The 19,366-nt window shown below is 41.3% G+C and overlaps 1 protein-coding gene across 2 annotated transcripts in view; it reads right to left on the bottom strand.

Annotated features, from left to right (window-relative positions):
- LOC124553585 (zinc finger protein 708-like) overlaps positions 1-12,166 on the bottom strand; it is a 146,070-nt gene extending 133,904 nt beyond the window's left edge. For both annotated transcript variants that reach the window (XM_047127436.1, XM_047127434.1), the window contains exons 1-2: positions 12,103-12,166; positions 10,402-10,490 (exon numbers count right to left, since the gene is read on the bottom strand). In XM_047127436.1, coding sequence (XP_046983392.1) covers positions 10,402-10,473 — 72 coding nt within the window. In that variant the 5' untranslated portion in view covers positions 10,474-10,490; positions 12,103-12,166. The remainder of the gene's footprint in view (positions 1-10,401; positions 10,491-12,102) is intronic.
- Positions 12,167-19,366: the final 7,200 nt, after the last annotated feature.

Genomic DNA, 19,366 nt, shown 5'->3' on the forward strand with positions numbered 1-19,366 from the left:
GGGGGTAAGGAAGGGGGAGGAAGGGATGAAGATGTAACCAAGGCGTAACTAGATGTCATGGACACAGGGTGCAATCGTGCATATTTCTTACGGGCCTCTGTGTAGCTTAAACGATCAAGAGACTTATACTCCTGTATCTTTTTTTCTTTCTTATAGACTGGGCAATCTGCTGAACGTGGAGAATGACTACCATGACAATTTACACATACAGGAGGGGGAACACAGGGACTCCCCTCATGGAGTGGACGTCCACAGTCACCACAGAGAGGGTCCTGGGTACAGCGAGAAGACATGTGGCCAAAACGCAAGCACTTAAAACACCGCATAGGAGGTGGGATGTACGGCTTCACATCACAGCGATAGACCATAATCTTAACTTTCTCAGGAAGGGTATCCCCTTCAAAGGCCAGGATAAAGGCACCAGTATCAATACGATTATCTTTAGGACCCTTCTGAACACGCCGAAAAAAGTGAACACCCCGCCGTCCGAGATTGTCCCGAAGTTCCTCATCAGTTTGAAGGATGAGGTCTCTGTGAAAAATCACACCTTGTACCATATTTAGAGACTGGTGAGGGGTAATGGACACGGGAATTGTGCCAAGATGGGTACAGGCACGAAGGGCCGCAGATTGGGCAGCCGAAGCAGTTTTTATCAGTAATGAACCCGACCGCATCTTGCTCAGGGAGTCCACTTCGCCGAACTTGTCTTCAATGTGTTCCACAAAGAATAAAGGTTTGACACTGGTGAAAGTATCTCCATCAGTCCTGGTGCAAACTAGATAACGGGGGAAAGGTTTTGCCCCTAGACGACGGGCCTGACCCTCCTCCCAGGGGGTAGCCACGGAAGGGAAGGCCGAAGGGGCAAGAGAAGCAGCACTTGAGGAATCAGTACCACGCAGAGAGACGGCCGCAGAAGAGCGGCCAGAGGTTTGGACCCTTATGCGTTTCATCTGCATAGCGTCCGCCCTGATACCACCCACTCCGATCAGGGGCTCTCCTCACGGGCGCCACCCAGCCACAGCAAGGGCCGTCTGGCACGGCGGCCATTGCCGGGAGTTCCGATGCTCCAGGAGGACGAGCAACCACTCCAAGGCATGCATGAGGAGGTCACAGCTCAGGTATCAGAAGTGTGATCCCTGTGTGTTCAGGGGGCTCAACCAAAAGGGTACATAGCGACCCCACCACACGGGCTGGCTACCGTGCTGGCTATGCACCCTAGCATCAGACAACGACGTAGAAGAAAAGGTGGAATATACTAGGAGGGCACACGTCGGAGACACTAGGTAAGGTGCTCTTCCCCAAATGGCTCACACTACGGAAGAGAAATTTTGGAATGGAGGTCAAACCCCAGAGGGGGACCAAGGAATGCCAAAAGGAGGAGATGATTACGCAACAAAGCCAGAGTGTAAAACCAACAGAACCAGGAGGATAGCGGGGGCCAACATAAGCAAGGACACCAATAGAGGGAGAGGAGAGGGCGAGGGGAAAGGGGTATGGAGGGGAAAGGAGGGGAAGGGAAAGGAAATGCAGCCCGGGAGAGAAAGAAGGCTGCAATGGCTCGGGGCCCCGTGCTCGCCATGCACGTATCCACGAAAGAGTTGTGGACCCCCTGGGGGGGGCGCTGTAGATGGGACATGCCTTGGCGGAGAAGGAGAGGAACTGGGTTTCTTCGTAGCCTTCTTGGAAGTATGATGTTTAGATAAAGGAGGAACCGATGGTTGTGAAGTTGCGGTACGTAAAAACTCTTCACGAGTATGCTCTTTTTTCGAAGACTTGGTGTCCGACTTTTGGGCTCGAGATTTAGCAGAACCCGACGAAGGGTGAGCCATAGAGTGGGCAGGCGAAAGTGGTGAGGTTGAACGGGCGATCTTTGCGCTGGCCGATCTGACGACCGTGGCACTAAAGGTGAGGTTGCAAGTCTGCGTGGCCGCCTCCTTTGTTGGCCGAGGAGAAGCAAGGACAGTGCTGTATTTGCCTGTGTGAGGCACGGTGGGCTGTCGACTGGCGAATAATTTTCGAGCAGCAAAGGTCGACACCTTTTCCTTCACTCTTATTTCCTGGATGAGCTTTTCGTCCTTCAAAATGGGGCAATCTCGAGAGGAAGCAGCGTGGTCACCCATACAGTTGATGCAGCGAGGGGATGGAGGTGGACAAGCACCCTCATGGGCATCCTTGCCACACGTAACACATTTGGCCGGATTGGAACAGGACTGGCTGGTGTGATTGAACCACTGACATCGATAGCAATGCGTAGGGTTTGGGACGTAAGGGCGAACGGAAATTATCTCATAGCCTGCTTTGATTTTCGATGGAAGTTGAACTTTGTCAAATGTCAAGAAGACAGTGCGGGTTGGAATGATGTTCATGTCAACCCTTTTCATAACCCTATGAACAGCCGTTACGCCCTGGTCAGACAGGTAGTGCTGAATTTCTTCGTCAGACAATCCATCGAGGGAGCGTGTATAAACGACTCCACGCGAGGAATTTAAGGTACGGTGCGGTTCCACCCAGACAGGGAAGGTGTGGAGCAGAGAAGTACGCAGCAATTTTTGTGCCTGGAGGGCACTGTTTGTTTCTAACAACAGGGTGCCATTCCGTAATCTGGAACAAGACTTTACAGGACCTGCAATTGCGTCGACACCTTTCTGAATAATGAAAGGGTTGACCGTGGAGAAGTCGTGACCTTCGTCAGACCGAGAAACAACAAGGAACTGTGGCAACGATGGAAGAACTGTCTGTGGCTGAGACTCAGTGAACTTACGTTTGTGAGCAGACATAGTGGAAGGTGAGGAAACCATTGTGGAAGAATCCCCCATGATTACTGGCGTCTCCGATGGTGCGCTCCTCCCTTGTGGGGGCCCTCACTGAGGACACTCCCGCCTTAGGTGATTGTTCACACCTCAGGTCACACCTCCCGACAAACGGACGGAGGGACCAATCGGCACTTTTGGAAGGTATCAGCTCGGGTAATCACCCCTCCCTGGGCCTGGCCGTTACCAGGGGGTACGTACGTGTCCTACCTGTCTACCCGGGGCGGGGAATTACGCGTTACCCCGTCACCGGCTATGCATGGAAGTGCGTGGGTCGGCCTTCAGACACGCACAGGGAGGAAAAAAGAGAAAGGGAAAGGAAAGAAGAGGGGTCTCAAACGCCGCAGTGGAGAAAAGGGCAAAGAGAAGAGGGAAGGAAAAGAGAAGAACAGAGGAAGGACGAAGACTTGCAAGTGTAGAAAGCAAGGAATTTGGAACAGTTTCAAGCGTCCATCTCCGGACGTAGGCACAAACCATACTCCCAGAGGGGGAGAAAGGGAAGGAAAGAGCCAGAGGTGAGGGGGGGGGGGGCGCGAAGAGGGGGGACGGGGAAGGATGCGGAAAAGGAAGGTATGCAGCCCGGAAAAGAAGGAGGGCCACATCAGCTCGGGGTCCCGTGCTCGCTACGCACGTGTCCACAAAAGAGTTGTGGACCCCCTGGGGGGGACAATGAGGCCTTGGTAGATCACTGGATGACATTGGCACCATATCTGTACACTCAGGTCACCTCATTCCCATAAATTCTGAAAGGGGGAATGATCTCTGAAGTTACGTTAAATCACATCCCAAATGTGTTCGACCAGGTTCACAGCTCGTGAGTTGGGTGGCCATCACATCAATTGGAACTCACCACTGTGTTCCTCAAACCATTATATCACACTCGTGGCCTTGTGAAATGATGCATTATTTTGATGAAAAATGACACTGCCAGTGGGAAATATTATCGACATGAAGGGGTGGACCTAACATTAACCATGGACCTTGCCACTGGTAGGGAGGCTTGTGTGCCTCAGCAATACAGAAAGCCATTCGTTAGGTGCAACCCCAATGGAGGGGTGTCTGTTGAGGGGCCAGATGAATGTGTGGTCCCTGAAAAGGGGCAGCAGTCTTTGCAGTAGTTGCAGGGGCAACAGTCATGATGAATGACTGATCTGACCTTGTAACATTAACCAAAGAACCCTGCTGTGCTGGTGCTGTGGACAAATGAAAGCGAGGGGAAACTAAGGCCATAATTTTTGTTTACGGGATGCAGCTTTAATGTGTGGTTAAATGATGATGGCATCCTCTTGGGTAAAATATTCCAGAGGTAAAATAGTCCCCCATTCAGATCTCCAGGTGGGCGTAACTCAGGACCATGTCGTTACCAGGAGAAAGAAAACTGGCATTCTACGGATTGGAAAGTGAAACGTCAGATCCCTTAATCAGGAAGGTAGATTTAAAAATGGAAATGGATATGTTAAAACTAGATATAGTGGGAATTAGTGAAGTTCGATGACATGAGGAACAAGACTTCTGGTCAGATGAATACAGAATTACATATACAAAATCAAATAGGGGTAATGGAGGAGTAGGATTAATAATGAATAAAAATAGGAGCAGAGGTAAGCTACTACTAACGGCATAGTGAACACATTGTTGTAGCCAAGATACACACAAAGCCCACACCTACCATAGTAGTACAAGTTTGTATGCCAACTAGCTCCACCGATGAAGAGATTGAAAAAAGGAATGATGAGATGAAAGAAATTATTCAGATAGAGAAGGGAGACGAAAGTTTAATAGTGATGGGGGAGTGGAATTCAATATTAGGAAGAGGAAGAGAGGAGCGAGGAAGAGGAGCGAGGAAGAGGAGCGAGGAAGAGGAGCGAGGAAGAGGAGCGAGGAAGAGGAGCGAGGAAGAGGAGCGAGGAAGAGGAGCGAGGAAGAGGAGGGAGGAAGAGGAGGGAGGAAGAGGAGGGAGGAAGAGGAGGGAGGAAGAGGAATAAAAGGAAAAGTAGTATGTGAATATGGGTAAGGAATGAAAGAGGAAGCTGTCTGGTAGAATTTTGCACAGAGCATAACTTCATCACAAACTATGTGCTCAAAAATATCCGTACACCCCCAAAAACATACTTTTTCATATTAGGTGCATTGTGCTACCACCTACTGCCAGGTACTCCAACTCAGCGACCTCAGTAGTCATTAGACATTGTGAGAGCACAATCTGGCACTCTGTGGAACTCATCGACTTTGAACGTGGTCAGGTGATTGAGGGTCACTTGTGTCACACATCTGTATGTGAGATTTCCACACTCCTGAACATCCCTAGGTCCACTGTTTCCGACATGATAGTGAAGTGAAAACGCGAAGAGACACCTGCAGCACAGAAGCATACAGGACAATCTCGTCTGTTGACTGACAGATACCGCTAACAGTTGAAGATAGTCGTAATGTGTAATAGGCAGACATCTGTCCAGACCTGAAGGAAATGCAAAAAGGTAGGACTTTTAAGAGATGGGATCTGGATAAACTGAAAGAATCAGAGGCTGTAGAGAGTTTCAGAGAGCATTAGGGAACCACTAACAAAAACCTGAGAAAGAGATACAGTAGATGAGTAAGGGTAGCTTTGAGAGATGGAATAGTAAAGGCAGCAGAGGATCAAGTAGGTCAAAAGATGAGGCTAGTAGAAATCCTTGGGTAACAGAATAGATTTTGAATTTAATAGATGAAAGGAGAAAATATAAAAATGCAGTAAATGAAGCAAGCAAAAAGAAATACAAATGTCTCAAAAATGAGATTGACAGGAAGTGCAAAATGGCTAAGCAGGGATGGTTATAGGACAAATTTAAGGATGTAGAGGTATACATGACTAGGGGTTGGATAGATACAGCCTACTGGAATACTGAAGAGACCTTTGGAGAATGGAGAACCACCTATAATAATATCAAGAACTCTGATGGGAAACCAGTTCCAAGCAAAGAAGGGAAGGCAAAAAGGTGAAGAGTTTATGGAAGGTCCATACAAAGGAGATGTACTTGCGGGCAATATTATGGAAATGGATGATGACGTAGGCAAGGATGAAATGGGAGATACGATACTGCATGAAGAGTTTGACAGTGCTGAAAGACCCAAGTTGAAACAAGGCCCTGGGAGTAGACAACATCCACAAACTACCGACAGCCTTGACAACACTCTGCCATCTGGTGAGCAAGATGTATGAGAAAGGCGAAATACCCTCAAACTTCATGAAGAATATAATAGTTGCAATCCCAAAGAAATCAAGTGTTGACAGGTGTGAAAATGACCAAACTATCAGTTTAATAAGTCACAGCTGTACAATACTAACATGAATGCTTCACAGACGAATGGAAAAACTGTTAGAAGCTGACCTCAAGGAAGATTAGTTTGGATTCTGTAAAGATGTTGGAACATGTGAGGCAATACTGACCCTACAACTTATCTAGAAGACAGATTAAAGAAAGGCAAACCTACATTGGTAGCATTTGTAGACTCAGAGAAAGCTTTTGACAATATTGACTGGAATACTCTCTCCGAAATTCTGAAGGTGGCAGTTGTCAAATACGGGGAGTGAAAAGCTATTTACAATTTGTACAGAAACCAGATGGCAGTTATAGAAGTGAATGACTGAAAGAGAAGCAGTGGTTGGGAAGGGAGTGAGACAGAGTTTAACCTTTCCCCAGTGTTATTCAATCTGTATACTGAGCAACCAATAAAGGAAACAAAAAAAAATTCTGGGTAGGTATTAAAATCCAGGGAGAAGAAATAAAAACTTTGAGGTTTGCCAACGACATTGAAATTCTGTCAGACACAGCAAAGGACCTGGAACAGCAGCTGAGCGGAATGGACAGTGCCTTCAAAGGGGGATATAAAAGCAAAACAATGATAATGGAACGTAGTCTAATTAAATCAGGTGACGATGACAGTATTAGATTAGGAAATAAGACACTTAAGATAGCAGATGAGTTTTGCTATTTGGGGAGCAAAATAACTGATGATCGAAGTAGAGAGGACTTACAATGTAGAGTGGCAATGGCAAGGAAAGCGTTTCTGAAGAAGAGAAATTTGTTAACATCGAGTATAGATTTAAGTGTCAAGAAGTCGTTTGTGAAAGTATTTGTATGGAGTGTATCCACATATGGGAGTGAAAAATGGACGATAAATAGTTTAGACAAAAAGAGAACAGAAGCTTTCAAAACATGGTTCTAGAGAGGAATGCTGTAGATTCGATGGGTATATCATGTAACAAATGAGGAGATACTGAATAGAATTGGGGAGAAGAGCAATTTGTAGCACAACTTGACCAGAAGGAGGGGTCTGTTTGTAGGACACATTCTGAGGCATCAAGGGATCATCGATTTAGTATTGGAGGGAAGTGCTGAGGGTAAAAACAAAGATGGAGACCAAGGCATGAATACTGAACAGATTCAGGAGGATGTGGGTTGCAGTAAGTACTCTAAGACGATGAAGCTTGCACAGGATAGAGTAGCATGGAGAGCTGCATCAGTACAGACTTGGGACTGAAGTTAACAACAACAGAGGGGGTTGGATGTGCTTTGCAACCTGTTTACAATACTCCTTTTCTGACAGGGCCCTGCACGAGCTCCATTGGATCATGGGTGCCCACATGGATGTTTCCCAGAGTATAATGGAGGCCCCATCACTACAGCACTGAAGGAGCTGTTCCCCTTGTGTGTGACAGAAATGCACCCTCCCAAAGACATGATGAAGGTATCAGGATTTGCCAGACCATGCAGTGCTCTGCCATTGTGCAAACATCCAGTGCAAATTGTTACATGCATATTTCAGTTGTAGTTGTGCATTCAAACACACTTGTACTCTGTCCATGATTAATATCTGATGTTAGTTACGCCACAGTTTGCTGCCTGTCTTGTTTTACCAATGTGCCCAGCCTATAATGTCTACCATCTGTCATGAAGGGTACTTGCCCAACCCCAGTGTCTGGACATGATGTCACCTTTGTTTCACGCTGTGTTGAAGGCAACTGCCACAGCACTCTTCAAACACCCAACAAGCTGTGCAGCTTCCAAAATGCTCATCCCAAGCCGCCAGGCCATCAAAATCTGCTCTAGGTCAGACTCGGACAGATTGTGTGCAGTCCCTATTTTACGCCCTGTCAGCATGCTCACTGATACTCCATGCACTGCACATGTCTGACTAGAAGACAAGGTGGTGCTATTGCCTGGATGAGTTTATATTGATAGCAAATCCGTGGTCATGTTTTGGCTGATGTGTATATGGATTTAGTATTACAACTTCCAAATGGATGCTGGGCAATGCCAAGGGAACCATTCTACAACATTCAAGGCAATTTTCAAATGCAGCAATTTATTGCAAGGGTGTACCAGAAATTAATGCCTCCAAAATTTTGATTCTGTTCTTAATATCAGTTGTCATGCACATTACTCTGTTGATGTTACCATTTTGCTGATGCAAAATGCAGCAGCCTCCTGCTGTAGGGTTTGAACTGCAGTGTGTAACATGCGTGTGTGTTATTTAACCATGTCAGCACATGAGAAAACCCTCAGAAAACAGCAATAATTCAAATAGTTCATCCACATGTGGAGCACCCTCTCCTTCAGCAGGACAATGCCAGACCATACACAACTTTTTTTGCACCTGGAACAGTCTGACGTTTGATTCATTATTATTAATCATCTTCCATAGTGAGCCAATTTGAGGCAATGAATTTTCAAATGTTTCCAAAATCTAAAGAACACCTTCAAAGACTTCACTTTGATAGTGATGAATTTGTGTGAGCAGAGGTGAGGATGTGGGTCTGCCAACAAAGTCAAACATTCTACAGTGATGACACCAACAGCCTGGTGTCTCATTATGAGAAAAGTGTCCAGTGGCATGGTGACTATGTTTGAAATAAATTTGAAATAAATATGTAAACACAAAGAATAAAGACGTAAAATGTCAAAGTTTGTTTTAATTAAAATGCTTCAAAAATTTTCAAATAAAAATTGTGTGCCATTACTTTCCAGCGTGTGCTAATGCCAAAAATATACATCAATTAAAAATTAAGCTATAATTAACAGGCACAGAAGGTAGCTTTCAACTAATATAATATGATATATTAAGGTCACAGGGAAGTTCAGTCCATCAACTAACACAGAACATAGTGTATGAGTAGTTTTCTTGTAGGTAGAAGTTACATTACGGGCATCATTTGGATTTTTTGGTTAATATTAGGCTGTGCTACTGGTCAATTTGTTACCACATACTTTACTTGGTCAATGACTATTCAAGTTGCTTTTCATTCACATAACGTGTGTTGTGCATACATATCATTCTGTATGCCAAAGCATTATTACGTCAGCAGTTAAAGCCAAAGCCTGAACTATGTTGGGTCTAACCACTCTTTTACCGTATTTCATACAATTTAGTGTATATACTTTCCTACAATTTCCTCACAGTGATAGCTTAGGATTATTGTTGTGATACTGCTTGTCGAATGAATTGCAAGCTGATCACATAGTTTGTACAAACTATAATGAAGCACTTACATATATTCACATGCAAATGCTGCATTAATGCTATCACAGTACTTCTGCAGTTGCACTCTAGATGGATGTTGAAACAGATTTTTTCAGCACAGACAGTACACAAGTAGTTTGTGTGATTGTGTAAGGACCTTCAATTCTGGTTGGCACAATAAAAATACTAGTGGCACCAAGTGAAATTGTTTGCCTGCTGATAGCCGAGTACCCTACAAATGGTTGCACTGCATTGGATTTTAAGTGACATGTATATGTAAGATAATTTTCCACTAGTAAGTGTAACATTCTGGCAGTTTCACAAACAATGAGTAACAACATGCAGCAAACACAGAAAGTGGTTATGAACAAACCTGTCAGTATTTAATGTGTAGCCCCATGGCTTCATAGATACTTTACTGCCAACATAAAAATTCATTCTGCACCTATGGGCTGTGTAACTGTTTAAGCTTCCATGTGATTTGTCTGAAATTTAACTTTACTGCTGACAGTTCCACTTACACTTTGTTCACATATTCGAAGTCAACACCTAATGCTAAGAGTACTACAGAATGTACTTCTCAGATTAGTGACCATGTGAATGTCACTTCAAAATTATTTACAAATAATTTATTTTATACCATCAATAAATAAATTACAACTCTCATTCCATACCACAATACACTGCAATAATGCATTAAGTGAAGCCATACCATTTATAAATTTAATGGCACTGCTAACATTTACAATAGTCAGTTATTCTTAAGTTGCTCATTAAGGTTGTCATTTAAAAGAAGCACATCGGAGCGGAATATACCCACTTTATCAGCATAATTTGGTTGTGCATCAAAAAAAGTTTTCCATGTTTACTGAACATTAAATTTAAACTCTTGCTCAATTCTATGTGAGGCTTAATACAAGGATTATTTCAATGCACTGTGCAAAACGCCATATTTAAGACAAAGTTCACCAGTTATTTTTAGTAAATGGAATTACTCATGTTTCCAGCTGTATGACATCAATTGTATGCATTCACACACCATACTGCTCACAGAAATAAATGAAACACTTAATACAAGTAAACCACTCACCATGAAGCACAACTCAGTTTGTACTTCATCTGTTCCCTCTTGTTTTATCCACATAGTTGGATCCTGGTCCATGGCTTCAATTCTACAGTCTGAAAAAAAAAAAAAAAGCATTCAGATAAGAACAGCTATAGGTCTACTCAGTTTCCATTGTTACCATGTGGTATAGCTCTAATGCAGTATTTTCACTCGCCTGCTGGGTACAGTAAGAGGTTGATTACACAGGAAACAGATTCAAAGTGGTTAAGGAAAGGAATTTTCCTTGATATAAACCCATTCACATTTCTCAGGTCATGAAGAGTGAGAACAATCATAAAATAATATGCACTGGAAACAGAGAATTTACAGTTGCTACTGCTCCTTTCTAACACTGGCTTACGGATACTGTTCTATTGTGACAATTATGAAAGATTTTGTATTTTTTTTGTGCATGCACTAACTTCAGCATTACAAACAATCAAAGCATTCAATAGATTGCAGTGAAATTACGGAATTAAACCAAATACTTCATTGTACACTTTGCTCGTAGTGTTAATTTTAGTCTGATATGGAGGTGATGAAAATCCAGACATACAGACTTTTTTTTTTTTTTTTTATCAGTGAATATGCATTTTCCACATAGGTATTACCTTCAAACTTTCTTTATCTGTATTCATTCACAAATGTATACTCTACAGTAAGCATAATCATTTTAGAATTTTTACCAGCTTTTAAAGAAAACCAGATACATGTAACGTAGATTGCACACTCCAATGTGGAAGTTCTCATTCTTGATTACCATCAAAATTGGACATTGGTTAGTTTTTTCTTACAAAACTGATTTACTGAAACGACTTCCTACTAACTGCAACTAAGATGAATGATCTATTAAGTTCTGATGACATGTAATGCCTTATGTTAGACATATTACAGTTAATTTGTACCTTGTATTTCGCCAATTCGTAAATAACGTTACAGTACTCTTCTACAGAACTCCATTAAAACCAGCACGCTACAACAAACTGTATTTACACATGATTTGACGAATACTAACGACACTACTGATCAAAGCACAATGAAAACTAACAAAATGCAACAGAACTACAGCATTTCCTTTCATGCGAACATACTCGAACCATGAAATGATGTAATTGTGGGCACTTGAAAAATGTTTACGTCAGCCCTAAAATCTGGAGCCCCTAAATGTCTACATCACAATAAATTAACATCACAGTCATTATTACAGGTAAGTAAGTCAACATAACCGCACTAACATTGCGAATGGTTGAACTTCACTGTCCGCCTTTTCTCGTCAGATGATGGCGGAGATTACTGCATAAACAAACTGCTCCTGACAACACGTCACAATCTCAGCCGTTTCTTTTACGAAGATAAAGGTAGCGGACACACCAAAAACAACAAGAACAAATAACTCAAGTATGTGGCTGTTATGAAGATAACCTGAAAAATTTACAACATTCACACACCATCACCAAGTACACCATAGGTGATGTGATCACTATTAAATACAGAACAAAATCTCATTCTTATGTACCCAGCAGCCTCAAACATAGCTATCACAGCGTCATCACAAAATATCGCGAACTATTACACTCATCAGATGCAACTGTTATTGTGATAGAATGAAGTGCAGTGTTAATTTACTTCCCGAAACAATTTTCTTCGCTTATTCTTGTTTACGGTATATAAGCGCTCATAAATTACCTTGAGAATGTCACATACATTTTTCCGCCAAAGCACGACATTGCAGCTGACTGCACAACACATTAGGTTCGTTTGAGCAGTTACCAGAATGCGCCAGACAACAGGCTGTACTGCGCATGCGCAGCTACGATGACGCAGACAGCCCGTGCTTGGTGCTTGCTCTGCTCATACGCTTTTCGTCGTATTTCTGGTGAGGCATCACGTGACCATGTGTAGCCGTGCCGCCCGTGCGGCATGTTGTTGAGAGGACATACTGAATTGTACTTACAGCAATTGTTTTATCATATCCCACACAGATAAAGGATGCAAATAAGGAAGCAGTTCTTGGCTTTTGAGTCGTTTCAAAATTAGACTCCACAGCTCGAAATACCATAAAATTTTTGACAGATTTTTTTTTTAATTCGTGCTCTGCAATGTTGTTATGTAGCATTTCCAACACGTTTACATCTACACATCACTGCAAAAAGCTACTAGGATGGAATACAAATTACTTGCAACAAAAAAGAGAAAGTTTCTTGTGTAGCTTACACCGGAATGAAGGACAATAAATTTCATGACTATTTCAAAACGTGAAAAAATTAACATGGTTGTCTATGGGGCAAAGAAACTGTACAACTGACAGTTTATATTCTACTCTAGGAATAAATATGAAGCCATGTGGGGAGTTAAAACGATAAAACATGGTATGCTGACAGTCTAAAATTTAGCATAGCATTTAGCATTCTATAAATTTAAGACGTAAACACAAATTAAGAAATAACTTCTGGCCCAGAGGAAGTCCGAGACAAGTGCCTTGTGATCGAAAAACACTTTCACAGAAGGCAGATCTATAACATTCTGCTACAGCTGTCATAATATTTTAAGCAAAATATTTAATTAAAAACTAATGACCAAATTTGCCTACTTAACTTCAAGTCAATGTTGACGTATATTCGTACGCATATAGCATTAAGAGATCTTACAGTGTCATACAAGGAACAGGACATCAGAGACTACTCCAGCAGCATCGGAATTCCATAAATCATACTAAATGCTTCATTCCGCTCTAATTGCACATTTCTATGTCCAGATGCACGGGGAAGTTCCTGATATTCAGCTTTTCATGTGGTTCTCGTGATACAAATTTTCTTGGAGGTCCAGTACTGTATTCTCATATTTGGTTCTTTATTATGGTATAACGTCATTCGTCCCAGAAAATGAAAATTAGCACTTTAAATTGAACGAGGTTGAAAGTAGCCAATAGCGCGGAATGAAACACTTCGTTTCGTTTCAAATAAACTAACTGCCTCAGCGGAAAAAAAAATTAACTGAAGCAAATTTCTCTATAAAACAGACAGAAATAGCTTCATTAAGACATTAATGGTTGATTACTAATAACCTGGAAATAATACAAAATCAGAAAATTGAAACTACTAACTTATTTTGGTCTTTCATGGTTATGAGAATGTATATTAATTCACTTGATGGCTCCCGGCCACAGAAATCTGTTTTTTTTTTCATGTGACGTGGGAGCTATAAACGAAGACGTGGCCGCAGGTCACGTGAGGAAGGACCCCCCACTATAACTCAGCTTACTCTGCGCATGCGCGAATCTGGCAGCTTGGGCGCGCCAGGAAAATTTTTCCGGTTAGCTTCTGGCTACTTGCTGCTACTGCTCGTACACCAAACAGCCACGCTCCAAGTAGCCAGAAGCGGGAGGAAGGCGCTGCTCATACGCGAATTCAGCTCTGCGCATGCGCACGAGCCCACTGGCAACTGCTCATACGAACCTCCGAAACCAGCTACACCAAAGATCTTGCAGCAAGACAAACCACTTTGCCGTGGGCTATGAGATAAGCAGTATGGAAAAATTGGGAAGATGAAATGCAAAATTAAATTCCATAGAATACCTACTCTACCCCTTTGGTAATTCCTTATCGCTATTTTAGTTAACAACTAGGTATCTTAAAATAGCTGGTATTGAACAAATGCGTTTGAAAATTTCTGGGAATGTTAAATCTTCACTGTACCGTGTGGGAAGCACTGATCTGAACAGTTTTCCTTTGTTATAGTCACGACGGGCGTGTACAAGGTGCTTGACAATGAGATCTAGTTGATTTTTCTTGTTTGAGTTATGAGCCCTTAACTCTTCGTCAAAGTTTTCTTTAAATCGCATACCAAATAGAAGTTCTTTTATGACATTCCCATCCGAAGAAGAAAGGAAGATTAGATTTAACGTTCCATCTACACAAAGGCCATTAGAGACAATGCACATGCTCCGATTGTGTTAAGGATGGGGAAGGAAATCGGCTGTGTCGTTTCAAATGAAACATCCCAACTTCTGCTTGGAGCGATTTAGGCAAGTCACGGAAAACCTAAAACTCTATGGTCAGATACTGGTTTGAAATATAGTTCTCCCAATTGCGAGTCCAGTGTGTTAACCACTGCATCACCTCACTCGGTCTAAGCTAACTAACTGGTTTCCTGTTCACATCTTCTTTCGTAACAGCAACATAGCAAATCACATGATACTGTTAATTGATAATTTTCTCACGGGTTGTTTCAAGAACAATAAAAGGTTTGCCACCCCCTTCTTCTCGGATATTCATCATAGTATTCCTGTCAACAGGCCAATCCACTTTTACCAACTTTTTTAAAATTCTGTGGGGACTGCCAAATGCAATGAGATAAATTCCATTTCACTGTGAGGAAATAACAAGAATTTTAAATCAATGAATTCCAGGTTTTATTCCAGTGTTTGTGCACATCAGTAACATCACCTTTATTGGCAGTCTACAATAGCTCTGAACTTTCTTACCATCAGTTAGCTTTCATTGCTTCAAATTAAAATTTGCTCATTTTTGTGCCTCTTCATCTGATTCATCACCAGATGTTAGTTGATATTCCAAAATAGAAGGAGAGATATCCGATGGCGAATATGAGGCATGATTGTTGTCACTGGTGAGTAAAATATAAGGAAAGTGACTGATATAGGTGGTTTCCCTTTCAGCAAACATGAAGAATCAAAGCTACTTACAGGAGAACAGAAATATATTCTACGGTATTGTGTGATCTATATTTCAAAATTTCCTTACTCTTCAGCTTAACAAAAATTTAAAAAAAATGTTTCCACTCTGTGTCCATAGAAAATGAAGGAAACAGGGAAGAGAAATAAAGCGTTGAAATTTGATTCAAAAACTACAGTATTTCAGAAGAATATTGTTATAACATACAAGCAAGAGACTACAAATTCTATAGAACAAATTCCATCATATATTTGCTCTGGAACTAATAACTAACAAATTAGTTCTAGAAGAGAGCTCTGAAACCAAACAAATGCCTCTGATTTTTTTACTCTTTATGGCATAAACGGACAAAACCATAAAGAATGGGCAAAAATACTCACCAAAGGTTGTTGCAAATATAAACAGTGTTACCATCACACACAGACCACATAAATATTTCCCTGTATGAAGCTTAGGCATTACAGTTGTGTAGTTCAAGATATCTGCCTCCAGCATAACTGTTATCCTATCATTCGCAGTTCTTATTAAGGAATACCTGGGCAATTCAAGACAGCTATTTGTAGCAGAGAAATGCTCACTGATATTATATTTGCATATTTGTTGAAGTGAGTATTGTGATCCAACAGTAAATCCAGAGAGATACCTAGCTGTAGCACAGGGAAAAGTAATAGTGACGACTCAAAGGTGGAAAACATCGAGTAACCTAGTTATCGTACTAATGTGACGATATTTTTTAGCAGTTGTAAAGATTGGTTGAAATACTATGAATAACTGTATGGCAGCTAAAGATACAATGCCCAGACTAGTAAAAATAATCTCAATCAAAGCAGCCAGAAATATTAGAAAATGTCAATAGAAAAATATTACAAAAAATTATGAACAAAATAGAGCCCATAACCTCCATATAGTTTAATGTGTGTTAAGGTATGATTTCCCAGCTTAACATTTTCTCTGGAAGCATGTATCAAATTTTAAAGAATTTCAAGTAAAGCAAGCTTGATCACATTTTAGCAACGTTATCCTCATTCAAAAAATCTTTCACCCGGAATTTAAATGCATATCAGCTTGAAACAAAATGCAGTTTTGAGAATTTTCGGAAGTTGCAAATGCTATGCATAGGATATTTCGCAGTAAATCGGCGTTTGTGTTTATAAGAACGGTTTTTCATTCTGATGGGATCTGATGTCAGTTCAAATTCAGCTTTAAATATCTGAAAGAACTAATAAATTTTCTGTTGCTATTTAATTGTAACAATTGTGACCAAAATACGAAAATGAATTTATTATGCTGGAATTAAGAAATCTTAAAATTCTAATAGTTGTGCAGTAATGTAAATACCTATGTGCCTATATGCAATGTTCTCTAAAATTATTGTCCCTCCTTGGTAATGGAAGTAATTGCTAAAATATAGAATCAGATTCATTTAACAACGTTTAACTGAATTTCGGCACTTAACAAAAAATTTGTTTAAATTTCATACTTGCAAAATGATGGCTCATAGAACATGTTAAAACAGTGTCTATTCATTAATTAATTAGTATCAAAACCCAATAATAGAAAGTTGCAACATCAGCTACATCTAAACTGACTTACCTAATTTCTTTTTCTTGTCAAGGCTACACGTTTCCTCCTTTCGTAGTGTTTAAAAAAGTACTCATGTCCAAGCTCAGTGCAAAATACATACCACAAAGCTCCTCATTCTAGTTTCAGTATAGTTTACAGATAACATGAAGTTTCTTTTTTTTTTTTTTTTGAGAGATGTATGTGCCAGTTATACACCAAATCGATGATGATTGTAGTGTCTACTAATTTAGTGACAAAACTTACCTGATGATACAGGACACAATGTAATAAAAATCACTGTTTAGATGGCATATGTCTTTTTTTGTTGTATGACAACAGACAGACATATACATATGAATGTAAGCACTGGATGAAAGTGCACTTAGAAAGGCAGCTGTCAACTGCAAATCTAGAAGCTCATTCGGAATTTTCTATGACCTCTGAGGAAAGTTAGCTGGCATTTTATTCTGTTAGGTTACAATTTAGTCACTCAGTCACAATCTTTGGCCAAATCGGAAACAGGGCAAATGAGTAGATTACTGCAATGTTCAACATATACCTCAGGTTGCAGTACCCATCAGTTTTTTATTTCAGCCATACTTCCATCTTGAACTTCATTGGCTTTGTAGCTCACAACTGAACTGTCACTTTCCAACATTTCAAGGTCTTCAGGTACTAGTACTCTGCAGATAAGTCTGTCAGCACACCTACATTTTCTTCCATTCACATTTGTTGGCTTCGCCAACTCACAGTAAAGTGGTCAAACTCCAGCCCTAACCTAGGCCACAGGCTTCACTACAAGTAAGTGTGTCACTACATCTACATTTTTACATTTATCAAACAACTACAAAAATCAGTAACCTACCCTAAAATTCATAATAACCAGACACATAACAGCTATTTTACGCTCTCCTTATTAAAAATAATATAATCAACTCATTTCACTTACTGAAAGAAATAATTATGTTAAGTGATTCTTATTGGCTTCCATATACTGCCATCCAATTGCCTGTGACCAGCATCAATAAATTTCCATTAGCACACAATGCAAGTGCCACCAACCCTGTATGTGTACTCTAGCCAAATTCTGTTATGGAATATTAATCTTAATCACCTGTTACAAATCAGGTGCATGTTAGGTAATGGTAACAAATGATTTAACTCACCCAACTATTATTACATGTAATTTACTTATTGTTACCACAAGTCAGTATTCATACTTCTACATCTACATCTACATTTATACTCCGCAAGCCACCCGACGGTGTGTGGTGGAGGGCACTTTACGTGCCACTGTCATTACCTCCCTTTCCTCTTCCATTCGTGCATGGTTCGCGGGAAGAACAACTGCCGGAAAGCCTCCATGCGCGCTCGAATCTCTCTAATTTTACATTCGTGATCTCCTCCCGAGGTATAAGTAGGGGGAAGCAATTTATTCGATACCTCATCCAGAAACGCACCCTCTCGAAACATGGACAGCAAGCTACACTGCGATGCAGAGCGCCTCTCTTGCAGAGTCTGCCACTTGAGTTTTGCTAAACATCTCCGTAACGCTATCACGCTTACCAAATAACCCTGTGACGAAACGCGCCGCTCTTCTTTGGATCTTCTCTATCTCCTCCGTCAACCCGATCTGGTCCGGATCCCGCACTGATGAGCAATACTCAAGTATAGGTCGAAAGAGTGTTTTGTAAGCCACCTCCTTTGTTGATGGACTACATTTTCTAAGGACTCTCCCAATGAATCTGAACCTGGTACCCGCCTTACGAACAATTAATTTTATATGATCATTACACTTCAAATCGTTCTGCATGCGTACTCCCAGATATTTTACAGAAGTAACTGATACCAGTGTTTGTTCCGCTATCATATAATCATACAATAAAGGATCCTTCTTTCTATGTATTCGCAATACATTACATTTGTCTATGTTAAGGGTCAGTTGCCACTCACTGTACCAAGTGCGTATCCGCTCCAGATCTTCTTGCATTTCGCTACAGTTTTCTAATGCTGCAACTTCTCTGTATACTACAGCATCATCTGCGAAAAGCCGCATGGAACTTCCGACACTATCTACTAGGTCATTCTTATATATTGTGAAAAGCAATGGTCCCATAACACTCCCCTGTGGCACGCCAGAGGTTACTTTAACGTCTGTAGACGTCTCTCCATTGAGAACAACATGCTGAGTTCTGTTTGCTAAAAACTCTTCAATCCAGCCACACAGCTGGTCTGATATTCCGTAGGCTCTTAATTTTTTTATCAGGCGACAGTGCAGAACTGTATCGAACACCTTCCGGAAGTCTAGGAAAATAGCATCTACCTGGGAGCCTGTATCTAATATTTTCTGGTCTCATCAACAAACAAAGCGAGTTTGGTCTCACACGATCACTGTTTCCGGAATCCATGTTGATTCATACAGAGTACATTCTGGGTTTCCAGAAACGACATGATACGCGAGCAAAAAACATGTTCTAAAATTCTACAACAGATCGACGTCAGAGATATAGGTCTATAGTTTTGCGCATCTGCTCGACGACCCTTCTTGAAGACTGGGACTACCTGTGCTGTTTTCCAATAATTTGGAACCTTCCGTTCCTCTAGAGACTTGCGGTACATGGCTGTTGGAAGGGAGGCAAGTTCTTTCGCGTACTGCGTGTAGAATCGAATTGGTATACCATCAGATCCAGTGGACT

This window comes from Schistocerca americana, chromosome 11 (assembly GCF_021461395.2).
Source record: "Schistocerca americana isolate TAMUIC-IGC-003095 chromosome 11, iqSchAmer2.1, whole genome shotgun sequence".
Classification (NCBI taxonomy): domain Eukaryota; kingdom Metazoa; phylum Arthropoda; class Insecta; order Orthoptera; family Acrididae; genus Schistocerca; species Schistocerca americana.